General features: G+C 42.9%; 1 protein-coding gene across 14 annotated transcripts in view; it reads right to left on the bottom strand.

The window, feature by feature from the left end:
• LOC110534200 (collagen alpha-1(XXIII) chain) overlaps positions 1-14,181 on the bottom strand; it is a 142,579-nt gene that overhangs the window by 38,269 nt on the left and 90,129 nt on the right. For 3 of the 14 annotated variants that reach the window (XM_036933304.1, XM_036933309.1, XM_036933305.1), the window contains exons 4-5: positions 10,089-10,096; positions 3,720-3,746 (exon numbers count right to left, since the gene is read on the bottom strand). In XM_036933304.1, the coding sequence (XP_036789199.1) occupies positions 3,720-3,746; positions 10,089-10,096 (35 nt within the window). The other 11 variants (XM_036933310.1, XM_036933311.1, XM_036933306.1 and 8 more) reach the window with 9 other exon arrangements.

Genomic DNA, 14,181 nt, shown 5'->3' with positions numbered 1-14,181 from the left:
GGAAGTGTATAGGAGATGTTGTACCCACTGTAACAATTAAAACCTACCCTAACCAGAAACCATGGATAGATGGCAGCATTCGCGCAAAATTAACCATGGCAAGATTAACCATGTCCACGACATGGCATTTAACCATGGCAAGGTGACTGGGGATATGGCTGAATACAAACAGTGTAGGTATTCTGCAAAACATCAGTATAGAAACAAAGTGGAGTCGCAATTCAACGGCTCAGACACAATAAAAATGTTTCAGGGTCTACAGACAATGACGGACTACAAAAGGAAAACAAGCCATGTCGTGGACACAGACATCTTGCTTCTGGACAAGCTAAACACCTTCTTTGTCTGCTTTGAGGATAACACAGTGCCATCGACACAGCCAGCTACCAAGGACTGTGGGCCCTCCTTCTACGTGGCTGACGTGAGTAAGTCATTTAAGAGTGTTAACCCTCGCAAGGCTGCCAGCATCCTTAGCCGCGTCCTCAGAGCATGCACAGACCAGCTGGCTGGAGTGATTAAGGACATTTCAATCTCTCCCTGTCTGCTGTATCCGCATGCTTCAAGATGTCCACAATTGTTCCGGTACCCAAGAAGCTAAGGTAACTGAACTAAATGACTATCGCCCTGTAGCACTCACTTCTGTCATCATGAAGTGCTTTGAAAGACTAGTCAAGGATCATATCTCCTCTACCTCACCTCACACCCTAGACCCACTTTGTTTACCACCCCAATAGATCCATAGACGATGCAATCGCCATCGCACTGCACACTGCCCTATCCCATCTGGACAAGAGGAATACCTATGTATTAATGCTGTTCATTGACAGCAAGTACCCTCCAAGCTCATCATTAAGGGGTCTGGGTCTGAACCCTGACCTGTGCAACTGGGTCCTGGACTTCCTGACGGGCAACCTCCAGGTGGTGAAGGTAGGAAACAACACCAACACCAGGGCCCACAAGGGTGTGTGCTTAGCCCCCTCCTTTACTCCCTGTTCATCCATGACTGGGTGGACACGCACGCCTCCAACTCAAGTTCGCAGACGACACAACAGTAGTAGGCCTGATTACCAACAATGATGAGACAGCCTACAGGGAGGATGTAAGGGCCCTGAGAATGTGGTGCCAGGAAAAGAAACCTCTCACTCAACGTTTAACAAAATAAAAGGAGCTGATCATAGACTTCAGGAAACAGTAGAGGGAGCACCCCTTATCCACATCAACTGGATTGCAGTGGAAAAGGTGGAAAGCTTCAAGTTTCTCGGTGTACACATCACTGACAAACTGAAATGGTCCACCCACACAGACAGCGCGGTGAAGAAGGCACAACATTGCCTCTTTAACCTCAGGAGGCTGAAGAAATGTCGCTTGAGCAAACATGTTAGACATTAATTGAGCATTTGTTGATGTCAGAGTGGGCAGTTTAGGCGGAAGTGTTGAGTGGCCAAGAAAAAAAATGTCACGTAGCTAATGATATATTTTTCTTGAAAGACATGTTATCCTTATCCTAGGTTGGAAAAGAGAGTATAGTCTCTTATTTGCCGAGGAAGTAAGTGGGCAGTTAGGGGAAAAGGGTGTTCATTGTCTTAAACTATTCCCGAGGGACGTGGAGTAGGTTTGGAAGAGATAAATAGATTTCTTATTATGAACCCTAGGAATGTAGGCGGAAGTTTATGAATTATTACAATAATTCCATGACAGTATATACTGTAGTCTATACTATCCACTGTATCTTAGTCTATGCCGTTCTGACATTCCTTGTCTTAGGTCAGTTAGGATCACCACTTTATTTTAAGAATGTGAAATGTCAGAATAATAGTAGAGAGAATGATTTATTTCAGATTTTATTTCTTTCATCACATTCCCAGTGGGTCAGACGTTTAAATACACTCAATTAGTATTTGGTAACATTGCCTTTAAATTGTTTAACTCGGGTCAAACGTTTTGGGAAGCCTTCCACAAGCTTCCCATAATAAGTTGGGTGAATTTTGGCCCATTCCTCCTGACAGAGCTCCTTGCTCGCCTCCTTGCTCGCACACTTTTTAAGTTTCTATAGGATTGAGGTCAGGGCTTTGTGATGGCCACTCCATAACCTTGACTTTGTTGTCCTTAAGCCATTTTGCCACAACTTTGTAAGTATGCTTGGGGTCATTGTCCATTTGGAAGACCCATTTGCGACCAAGTTTTAACTTCCTGACTGATTTCTTGAGATGTTGCTTCAATATATCCACATAATTTTCCTCCCTTACGATGCCATCTATGTTGTGAAGTGCACCAGTCCCTTCTCCAGCAAAGCACACCCACGACATGATGCTGCCATTCCGTGCTTCACGGTTTGGATGGTGTTCTTCGGCTTGCAAGCTTCCCCCTTTTTCCTCCAAACATAACGATGGTCATTATGGCCAAACAGTTCTATTTCTGTTTCATCAGACCAGAGGATGATGATCATTGTCCCCATGTGCAGTTGCAAACTGTAGTCTGGCTTTTTATGGCGGTTTTGGGGCAGTGGCTTCTTCCTTGCTGAGTGGCATTTCAGGTTATGTCGATATAGGACTCGTTTTACTGTGGATACTCATACTTTTGTACCTGTTTCCTCCAGCATCTTCACAAGGTCCTTTGCTGTTATTCTGGGATTGATTTGCACATTTTGTACCAAAGTACATTCATCTCTAGGAGACAGAATGCATCTCCTTCCTGAGCGGTATGACAGATGTGTGTTCCCATGGTGTTTATACTTGCGTACTATTTGTACAGATGAACGTTGTACCTTCAGGCATTTGGAAATTGCTCGCAAGGATGAACCAGTCTTGTGAAGGTCTACACTTTTGGCATTGGCTGATTTCTTTTGATTTTCCCATGATGTCAAGCAAAGAGGTACTGAGTTTGAAGGTAGGCCTTGAAATACATCCACAGGTTCACCTCCAATTGACTCAAATTATGTCAATTAGCCTATCAGAGGCTTCTAAAGCCATGACATAATTTGCTGGAATTTTCTAAGCTGTTTAAAGGCACAGTCAACTTAGTGTATGTAAACCTCTGACCCACTGGAATTGTGATACAGTGAATTCTAAGTGAAATAATCTGTCTGTAAACAATTTTTGGAAAAATGACTTGTGTCATGCACAAAGTAGATGTCCTAACCGACTTTCCAAAACTATAGTTTGTTAACAAGAAATTTGTGGAGTGGTAGAAAAACGGGTTTTAACAACTCAACTGGAGCCAAGAGGGAAGATGACTATAGTCTAGCAAAGGGCTCTCCAATTCTGTTCCTGGAAAGCTATCGTCCTGTAGGTTCTCTCCAACCCTAATCTAGCACACCTGATTCTAATTCTAATAATTAGCTGGTTGATAAACTGAATCAGGTTAGTTCCAACTAGTGTTGGAGCGAAAACCTACAGGACGGTAGCTCTCCAGGAACAGGGTTGGAGAGCCCTGGTCTAGGACTCTAGGTTAGGGAAGATCATATTCTAGGTCATATCAAATCTTATTTGTGACAAGCTTCGTAAACAACATGTGTAGACTTAACAGTGAAATGCTTATTTACGGGCCCTTCCCAACAATGCAGAGTGAATGATAAGAGAAATATAGAAAAGTAAAACACGTAATAATACAATTAATAATAGATACACAATGAGTAACACAATGAGTAACATTTTATGCGGATTTAGAATTTTTTTATAATAGAACACTTGCTCAGAAAAGAGAATTAGAGTGACATTTACCGGGTAACCATCCCGTCCAGGCGAGCCCTGTTAGGATTATACAGAACACTACATAAGAGAATTGAACTGAAGGTCAGAATTAGGATTAAAATTAGGATGCTTTTAAACAATCTCACTATGGCAGACTTTTCATTTTAATGCTGGGCCCTTAATAATAATCATAATAATAACTATTTGTATAGCGGTTTATGATACAAGTAAGGAAGTGCTTCACATCATAAAATAAGAAAATGAAAATACTAACAAAGAAACAGACAGGAGGAATGAGATTTTTAAAAAGATAGCTTATTCAGATTATGCATTGAAAGCATATATTAAAAGCATCTTTATAAAAGTGTGTCTTCAGCAGAGAGTTTTTAAAAAGGGACTGAATCTGGAAGCCTGATCATCTCTGGCAGACCATTCCCAAAAGTCTAGGGGCCCTAATGGCAAATGCCTGGTCTCCTTCCGTTTTCAACCTAGACTTTGGAGTGGTCAACAGTAGCCCTGCCAGAGGATCTCAGGCTGCATCCTGGCTCGTAGCGAGATAAAAGATCAGAGATATAGGACGTGGCTAAACCAAGTTTAGCCTTAAACATGATTCATACAATTGTAAAATATATTCTAAATGTGACTGGCAGCCAGCCAGTGTAGAGAAGCTAAAATAGTTGTGATATGGTTACATTTTCTTGCCTGCAGCATTTTCAACTAACTGCACACGATGGCGTGATTTCTGAGACATGTAATCTATAAATAAAAGCATATATAACTTTCTCCAGATCATTGACTGAAATTAAAGACTTGACTTTATCTATATTTCTTAGATGATAATTTCAGGACAGGGCACCCTACTTTACATGCAGCTCAAGGTTTAGGTCAGTGTCAAAGAAGTCACCAAGGTTTCTGGCCATAGGCTTTACATTGGTGGACAACTGATCAAGGTTATTTACAATCTGGTTTCTAGCAAGGTGGGGGCCAAATAAAACAACCTCTGATTTCTTATCATTGAGACAGAGAAAATAGTCATCGGGGATGTAACTGTGCGTGTCCTTATCCAATTCCGAGGTGCATATTGAAGATATTGGAAGAACTGTCCATCTACTTTTCATCGGCCAACAAGATGAGGAGGACTAACGAACAGCAAAAGCACAAGCCTATGTAAATCTACTACCCCCCATAGTACAAAAGTCGACCGATTCTATTGTGTGCGAGAAATAAATGTTCCAAACATAGTCTGGGACAGTTGTGGGATAGATCACAAATTAAGTCAAGGAACCAATATTACAATTTTTTTTATCCAAATCATCCAAAGTATCTCAGATTGATTGTGAAGCTCAACAAGGTCAATTATAGCTGTTTTTTTAAACGATGCCACAAATGCATTTGGAAACAGTACCAGGGAAACTAAACCAAAACATGCTGCGGGTGATTCCCTGATCCACCTCTACGCAGACGACACCATTCTGTATACATCTGGCCCATCATTGGACACTGTGTTAACAAACCTCCAAACGAGCTTCAATGCCATACAACACTTATTCCGTGGCCTCCAACTGCTCTTAAACGCTAGTAAAACTAAATGCATGCTTTTCAACGAATCGCTGCCCGCACCCACCCGCCCGACTAGCATCACTACTCTGGACGGTTCTGACTTAGAATATGTGGACAACTACAATACCTAGGTGTCTGGTTAGACTGTAAACTCTCCTTCCAGACTCATATTAAACATCTCCAATCCAAAATTAAATCTAGAATCGGCTTCCTATTTTGCAACATAGCCTCCTTCACTCATGCTGCCAAACATACCCTCGTAAAACTGACTATCCTCCCGATCCTTGACTTCGGCGATATCATTTACAAAATAGCCTCCAACACTCTACTCAGCAAACTGGATGCAGTCTATCACAGTGTCATCCGTTTTGTCACCAAAGCCCCATTTACCACCCACCACTGCGACCTGTATGCTCTCATTGGCTGGCCCTCGCTACATATTCGTTGCCAGACCCACTGGCTCCAGGTCATCTATAAGTCTTTGCTAGGTAAAGCTCAGCCTTATCTCAGCTCACTGATCACAATAACAACACCCACCCGCAGCACGCGCTCCAGCAGGTATATATCACTGGTCATCCCCAAAGCCAACACCTCCTTTGGCCGCCTTTCCTTCCAGTTCTCTGCTGCCAATGATAGCCCATCTGTAAATAGCCATCCAATCTACCTACCTGATCCCCATATTGTTTTTGTTTACTTTTTTGCTATTTTGCACACCAATATTTCTACTTGCACATCATCATCTGCACATGTATCACTCCAGTGTTAATTTGCTAAATTGTAATTACTCCGCTACTATGGCCTATTTATTGCCTTATCTACTTACGCCATTTGCAAACACTGTATATACAGTGGGGCAAAAAAGCATTTAGTCAGCCACCAATTGTGCAAGTTCTCCCACAGGTACACTTCAACTATGAAAGACAAAATTAGCAAAAGAAATACAGAAAATAATGAATTTATTTGCAAATTATGGTGGAAAATAAGTATTTGGTCACCTACAAACAAGCAAGATTTCTGGCTCTCACAGACCTGTAACTACTTCTTTAAGAGGCTCCTCTGTCCTCCACTCGTTACCTGTATTAATGGCACCTGTTTGAACGTGTTATCAGTATAAAAGACACCTGTCCACAACCTCAAACAGTCACACTCCAAACTCCACTATGGCCAAGACCAAAGAGCTGTCAAAGGACACCAGAAACAAAATTGTAGACCTGCACCAGGCTGGGAAGACTGAATCTGCAATAGGTAAGCAGCTTGGTTTGAAGAAATCAACGGTGGGAGCAATTATTAGGAAATGGAAGACATACAAGACCACTGATAATCTCCCTCGATCTGGGGCTCCACGCAAGATCTCACCCCGTGGGGTCAAAATGATCACAAGAACGGTGAGCAAAAATCCCAGAACCACAGGGGGGACATAGTGAATGAACTGCAGAGAGCTGGGACCAAAGTAACAAAGCCTACCATCAGTAACACACTATTCCGCCAGGGACTCAAATCCTGCAGTGCCAGACGTGTCCCCCTGCTTAAGCCAGTACATGTCCAGACCCATCTGAAGTTTGCTAGAGAGCATTTGGATGATCCAGAAGAAGATTGGGAGAATGTCATATGGTCAGATGAAACCAAAATATAACTTTTTGGTAAAAACTCAACTCGTCGTGTTTGGAGGACAAAAAATGCTGAGTTGCATCCAAAGAACACCATACATACTGTGAAGCATGGGGGTGGAAACATCATGCTTTGAGGCTGTTTTTCTGCAAAGGGACCAGGACGACTGATCCGTGTAAAGAAAAGAATAAATGGGGCCATGTATCATGAGATTTTGAGTGAAAACCTCCTTACATCAGCAAGGGCATTGAAGATGAAACGTGGCTGGGTCTTTCAGCATGACAATGATCCCAAACACACCGCCCGGGCAACGAAGGAGTGGCTTCGTAAGAAGCATTTCAAGGTCCTGGAGTGGCCTAGCAAGTCTCCAGATCTCAACCCCATAGAAAATCTTCGGAGGGAGTTGAAGTCCGTGTTGCCCAGCAACAGCCCCAAAACATCACTGCTCTAGAGGAGATCTGCATGGAGGAATGGGCCAAAATACCAGCAACAGTGTGTGAAATCCTTGTGAAGACTTACAGAAAACATTTGACCTCTGTCTTTGCCAACAAAGGGTATATAACAAAGTATTGAGATAAACGTTTGTTATTGACCAAATACTTATTTTCCACCATAATTTGCAAATAAATTCATTAAAATTCCTACAATGTGATTTTCTGGATTTTTTTTCTAATTTTGTCTGTCATAATTGAAATGTACCTATGATGAAAATTACAGGCCTCTCATCTTTTTAAGTGGGAGAACTTGCACAATTGGTGGCTGACTAAATACTTTTTTGCCCCACTGTATTTTTTATATTACATAAAGGGGTCCTAAATTTTAAAAACAAAATTCTAAATGATACATTGTATGACCTTCTTACAACAATTCCATATGTCATCTTAGAATTGGACCTTTAAGAATGGAGACATTTGAGTGTGTTGTTGGTGACATGCTCGCATCCCCTGATCTCTGCAAACAGTTTAAATGATTCTCTACAGCCCTATGCCAGCATTTCTGGTCAGGTGGCACTTGAGGCAACTACTCTGAGACTGTCTACTCCCACTAGGCATGCACTTGTTGAATCAATGTTGTTTATATTAAATTACTTTGAACCAACGTGGAATAGATGTTGAATTGACATCTGTGCCCAGTTAGCTTCTTCCTTTTGCTCCTTTGAGCAAATATAATTTGAGTCCCTCCTTACTGTAGCTCACATGAAGACATCCTCTTGCCCCTTGGATGGGATCTCTACTAGACTGCTAAAATAGGTTATGCCTACTGTTGGCCCCAAAATTCTGTCTCTCTGACCTCTGCCTTTTTTTCCAGACTCATTTAAACTGCTCTGGTCCAACCTCTCCTTAAAAAGCCCAATCTAGACCCCTCCCCACTGAGTAATTATAGACTCTTTTTAAACTTCCTTTTTTTATCCAAGATGCTTGAAAAAGTTGTTTTCAAGCAATTTTTTCAAGCAATTCGTTCACTACTATTGATCATAACACCCTTGTTGACCGGCTCAACTGGTTCAGGTCATGTATGTTAATCAGTGAGCATGGTTCAGTATTGCCCCCAGGACCTATTCACAATGGTGTCCTCCAGAGGTCAATTCTTAACCCCACCCTTTTTTCTCTGTACATGCTTCCCCTTGCTAACATTAGGGCCGCCCCGCCCCGCCGGCGGTCACGAGTCATGAAGGCAGTCAAATACCACGTGACCGCTTAGTCACGGTAATTAGGCTTCTCCAAGCTCTGATGCTGCTGATGGTCATTAGTAGCCTACCAAACCTGCGAACTGCCTGGGACTCAGCACTCTATTGTCCTTCTAATCACTCTGACATCAATGCAAATGTGATCAAAAATCTAATCAAACACTCCATGAGAGCCCATGAGCTCATGTTGCGCAATATTTGCATAGGTTATACAATTGAGCGAGAAAACAGAGTGATGGCCTCTACTAAATAGAGGAGGATCTCGTCAGCTTTCTATAGGCAAGGTCTACTATATTTATTTCTCAACTTTCCTAATATTAAGTACATTGCTTCTCTTTACAACAGGAGTATAGCCTACCTGGATGGCATGAAAATGAACCACGGGAAAAGCGTCCTCCATTCGCTATTTAAGTGAATAGATTACATGTATTTTTTCCCGCTGCCCCTGTTTTGATACAGGTGCATGATAATGGTTCATTCTAAATCAAAACAAATTTCACACATTTATTGCATGCATAATTGCATTTTCCAGTCAATTTTGATGATGGGGTTTTCCCGCTAACATTTGCGCTTATAGCCTACTACCACGTGCGCATTGCTGAGCTTATAATGTGAAGAAATAGCCTAATAGTTTATCAACATTTTAAGCTAAACGTTCTGATCTGTTGCGTCAGCCACATTGCGTAAAAATGTTTTTTTTTATTTTTTATGCAAGTGGTTGTATTAAATAACATTTGTGCCACAAATACTAAAATGTTAGCATATGGAAACTGCCAGGGAAATAAAATAAAATGCCTGGATTGCTGTCATACTCTAACGTCTGCTTCCAACTCACACCCTCAAACACGTAGATCCCCTGAACGCAGCTCACTCTCCAGATCCCAATCGCCTGAATTCTAATGACAAGTACACACACCTGCATGTCATTATCACACACTATTTAGTTCAGTTCTTTGCACCCCATCACTGTGAGGTATTGTTTGTTTTGTGACATGTCTTTCAGAGCTCTGGGTTTTCCTGTGAATTATAGTTTTTGCCTGTCTCACTAACGACACCTTTCTGCCTGTACTGTAGCCTATCAGATTTCCTGTTATCTACCTATTGCCTGATCACCCGGACGATGTCACTAGCCTTTTCCCTGCCTGTACTGTTGCCTTTTGGACCCCCTGTGTATGACCTTCTGCCTGCCCCTGGACCCAGCTACCTGCCTCCTCCTGTGGTCCTTTGCAATAAACACCTACTGCGCCCTGCGCTTGAAACCAGCTCTCTGTCTCCCCTCGTGTTCATTACACATACCTTGTTCATAGACTGCTTACAGGTTAAGGAAACCAATGTGTAATGTAATTTTGTAATTTGGGTGAACTATACTTTTAAGCTAAACAAAAACTGACGATTTACCTACTGTTACCTCCCATGTGCTACTGTAGGTGTTCAATCACTTACCTTTTCTGAAGCACGGCTCACCAGGTTACTGCAGACCAAACATACTTTATCCTCATACACATCGACTAAAACCCAATGACCGTGGTGAAAATGGTACTTACTGGAGATCCTGAAACAGAAAACAAAAAAGGATAGAAAAATGCAGTTAGTGATGATGACCTCTGAACAGTTTTGTCCTGGTAACTTTCATGTTCTACCTTGGAGATGTGACTAACTCAGTGGGAGGTTGATTGTTTGACCATAATAGCCCCAACCGGTTGATACTGTGTGGTTTACATCTACTCTTCCATTTTAGACAAACCTTTACCAGTCGTTGTCATAACAAAAACTCAGTTCCCATGGTGCCTTGTTTGTTCGGCTGTCATTGCAATCACGAGACATGATGATTGCATAATGAGTTTGATTACAGAAGGATCTGCCCTCCTGACTTTGTTCTTTTCCCCTGTGTGTGTGTATCTGTCCTGCATCAGACACAAGCTTGCACGCACACTTACACACACCACAATGAGGATATCTAGGCCTGTGTAATAGCAATGTTCCCCTACTGACATGATTAATCACAGATACTGGTTGGGCAACGCAAATCCCTATGTTTTCAGCAGTGTTGTGTGTGTTCCAGCCTGCCAGCAGTCAGGACCACTAGAGCGAGGCTGCTGTTACAGCTATCTTGGGGCCGGAGGGGGGCAACCATAGAGAGAGAGGATTTCTAGATGAATAGCCTGTTTTAACATGGATATTGCCATAATGGCACAGATACACTGAGTGTACAAACCATTATGAACACCTTCTTATTATTGAGTTCCAAGCATGTTTGCCTTCAGAGCAGACTCAATTCATTGGGGCATGGACTTTACAAGGTGTCAATTGTTCCACAGGGATGCTGGCCCATGTCGATGCCAATGCTTCCCACAGTTGTGTCAAGTTGGCTGATGTCCTTTGGGTGTTGGACCATTCTTGATTCACACGGAAAACTGTTGAGTGTGGAAAAACCCAGTAGTGTTGCAGTTCATTACACACTCAAATCAGTGCGCCTGGCACCTACTAGCATACCCTTTTCAAAGGCACTTAAATATTTTCACTTGCCCGTTCACCCTCTGAATGGCACCATACACAATCCATGTCTCAATTTTCTCAAGGCTTGAAAATCCTTCTTTAACCGGTCTCCTCCCCTTCATCTACAGTGATTGAAGTGGATTTAACAAGTAACATCAATAAGGGATCATATCTTACGTTTGGATTCACCCGGTTAGTCTATGTCACGTGTCAAACGAAATCTACGGAGGACTGAGTGTGGATTGACAAATTAAGGTCACTAATTAGTAAGGAACTCCCCTCACCTGGTTGTCTTAATTGAAAGGAAAAAAACTAAAAATCCTCAGACACTAGGCCCTCTGTGTAATGAGATTGACACCCCTGGTCTGTCATGGAAAGAGCAGTTTTTTGTACACTCAGTGTACAGTCCTCTATCTCAATGGTGGCAACCCAACCCACCTTCCACAAGTGTGTTTTTTAACTGGTCTTTAATGACTGTGTGTTTAAACATTGAAATACGTTTCTGCTGCATAAGAGACAGAATAACGACATGTCAAACAACAATAACACTAAGCCTACATCAAAACAAGTCAAATGCAAAGCACACATGATATGGAAATAATATTAGCAAGAGCAAAAAAAAAGCATATTTTGCTTGTGGTTAAACTATTGATATGTTATTTTCTTAACATGACATCATCATGGCATGCTTTACCTGTACTTTTTTTGCTGAATAGGACATGAGTACTTTAGTCACAGCTGTAAGTAAGACTAATTGTTCCCATTGGCGTCAGCTAATGGGGATCCTAATGAATCAAATCAAAATCAAATCTGTATAATGATGCTTTTACGAGATTTGGTATCGCTAATGGAATGTGACACTGAGATACAGGCACCTCAAGGAGAGTCCAGCACAGCATTACTCCAACATGTAAACAAATAGTACATCTAAGGAGTGACTGAAGACAGACATCTCAGGGTCTTCTGTTACAGACCCTGTCATAGTTAGGATGCCAGTCCTCTCGCTGTCACGGTGAGAGGGAAATGGATCAAGAGAGAAAGGGTTCAAGAGAGAAAGGGATCCAGAACAGAGGATAAGGATCCCGGTCGGGCCAGGAGGAACCCTGCTGGGTCAAGGACTGAAGTCGAGTGGAGTCAGGTCACTAGACAGAAGGCTGCTTTTTATGGAGACGTGCGTCACTGAGCTGGGGGCGTTGTGGAGCCAGTGGAGTAATCTTATTCAACCCCCCCACCCCCCCCCCCCCCACCGCAGCAGCCAAAGTCATCACACAGAAAACAAAGAGGCACCTATCCTCTCCATCCCCGTAACTGCATGTGTGTTCTACACTATCTAGGGAAGAACTGACAGATTGTGTACGGATGCCAGATACAAGCAGGCCAGAACCTTAGGCCAGGACGTGAGAATGTACTGATGAGATGAGATGGGACACATGGGAGACATGTTATATGCTGCTCCTCTGCAGACCACCTGGGCAGAGGCCCTCCAGAGCTATATGGGCCATGTGATTTACCTCCAACGCCACCCACCACTATACATCATGGATGAGCTTTATCTGTGGTCCACATTTGGGCGCCAGACATGGATTTCAGGCTACTGTCCGGATTACGGATCTCTGTATGTATCGGATGTGGTGTAGTCTAGATTTCTACTATCTTCTCTCTGGGACACATTCATTTCCATATCGTAGCTGAGAAGATGAGTACGCTGTAGGGGAAAGTTCAGCCATTTGCACTAAAACCTTGCTTAGTCATCGAGGGCATTTTGTATCACGGGCAAAGTGTTTTTGATTGTTTGGGAATTTTTGATTATCATAGGATAAAGTTAGTGTGCATCTTTTTCTGATCACATGGTCAAGTAAATAGTTGGAAATGGTGAATTAACCAAAATAAAAAATAGGCAAGCTTTATAAAGGCTCTGTCTTTAACACTGAAGTCACCCTTGTCTACATGCTAACTCCCCCTCCCTTGTCTACGTGCTGACTAACTCCCCCTCCCTTGTCTATGTGCTGACTAACTCCCCCTCCATTGTCTACGTGCTGACTAACTCCCCCTCCCTTGTCTACATGCTAACTCCCCCTCCCTTGTCTACGTGCTGACTAACTCCCCCTCCATTGTCTACGTGCTGACTAACTCCCCCTCCCTTGTCTACGTGCTGACCAACTCCCCCTCCCTTGTCTACGTGCTGACCAACTCCCCCTCCCTTGTCTACGTGCTGACTAACTCTCCCTCCCTTGTCTACGTGCTGACTAACTCCCTCTCCCTTGTCTACGTGCTGACTAACGCCCGCTCCCTTGTCTACGTGCTGACTAACGCCCGCTCCCGTGTCTACGTGCTGACTAACTCCCCCTCCCTTGTCTACGTGCTGACTAACTCCCCCTCCCTTGTCTACGTGCTGACTAACTCTCGCTCCCTTGTCTACATGCTGACTAACTCCCGCTCCCTTGTCTACATGCTGACTAACCCCCCTCCCTTGCTCAGGTCTATGGTGGGAAATTCCATGGTAACAGAACGACACTGTGACTTCTAATTTTCACCAGAAAATGTATGCCAAACAAAAACAATTGATTGCAAAGATTTAAAAACCCATGCAGAAGGACTACTTTCAAAAATGTCCAATGAAAATTCCAAGAGCAGTGCAAATGTAAAGTTTTGCAACAGAATGAAGTTTTGTAACAGTTTTCCAAAACCTCATATCTACTCTGAACAAACATTCAAAGATGTCTGCAGAAACAATCGGGTGTGAGCTATATGACACCTTGAGTTTGGAAAAAAAAGTGGGTTATTAAACTACTGTAATGAATACGATGGGAGACAGAGTGCTGGTTTCAAGCGCAGGGCACAGCAGGTGTTTAATTGTAAAGGACCACAGGAGGAAGCAGGTGGCTGGGTCCAGGGGCAGGCAGAAGGTCACACACAGGGACTCCAAAAAGGTAACGGTACAGGCAGGGAAAAGGCTAATAACGTAGTCTGGGAGATCAGACAAGAGGTTGATGACAGGAAATCTGATAAGCAAAAGTACAGGCAGGGAATAGGCAAAAAGGCGTCGTTAGTGAGGATGGCCAAAAACTACGATACACGGAAGGACTTACACGGAACTAAACAGCGGTGCGAATAGAAATGTGTATCAAAACAAACAATACC

Source organism: Oncorhynchus mykiss, chromosome 10, assembly GCF_013265735.2.
Source record: "Oncorhynchus mykiss isolate Arlee chromosome 10, USDA_OmykA_1.1, whole genome shotgun sequence".
Taxonomy (NCBI): Eukaryota; Metazoa; Chordata; class Actinopteri; order Salmoniformes; family Salmonidae; genus Oncorhynchus; species Oncorhynchus mykiss.
This window is presented reverse-complemented; position numbering and strand designations above follow the sequence as displayed.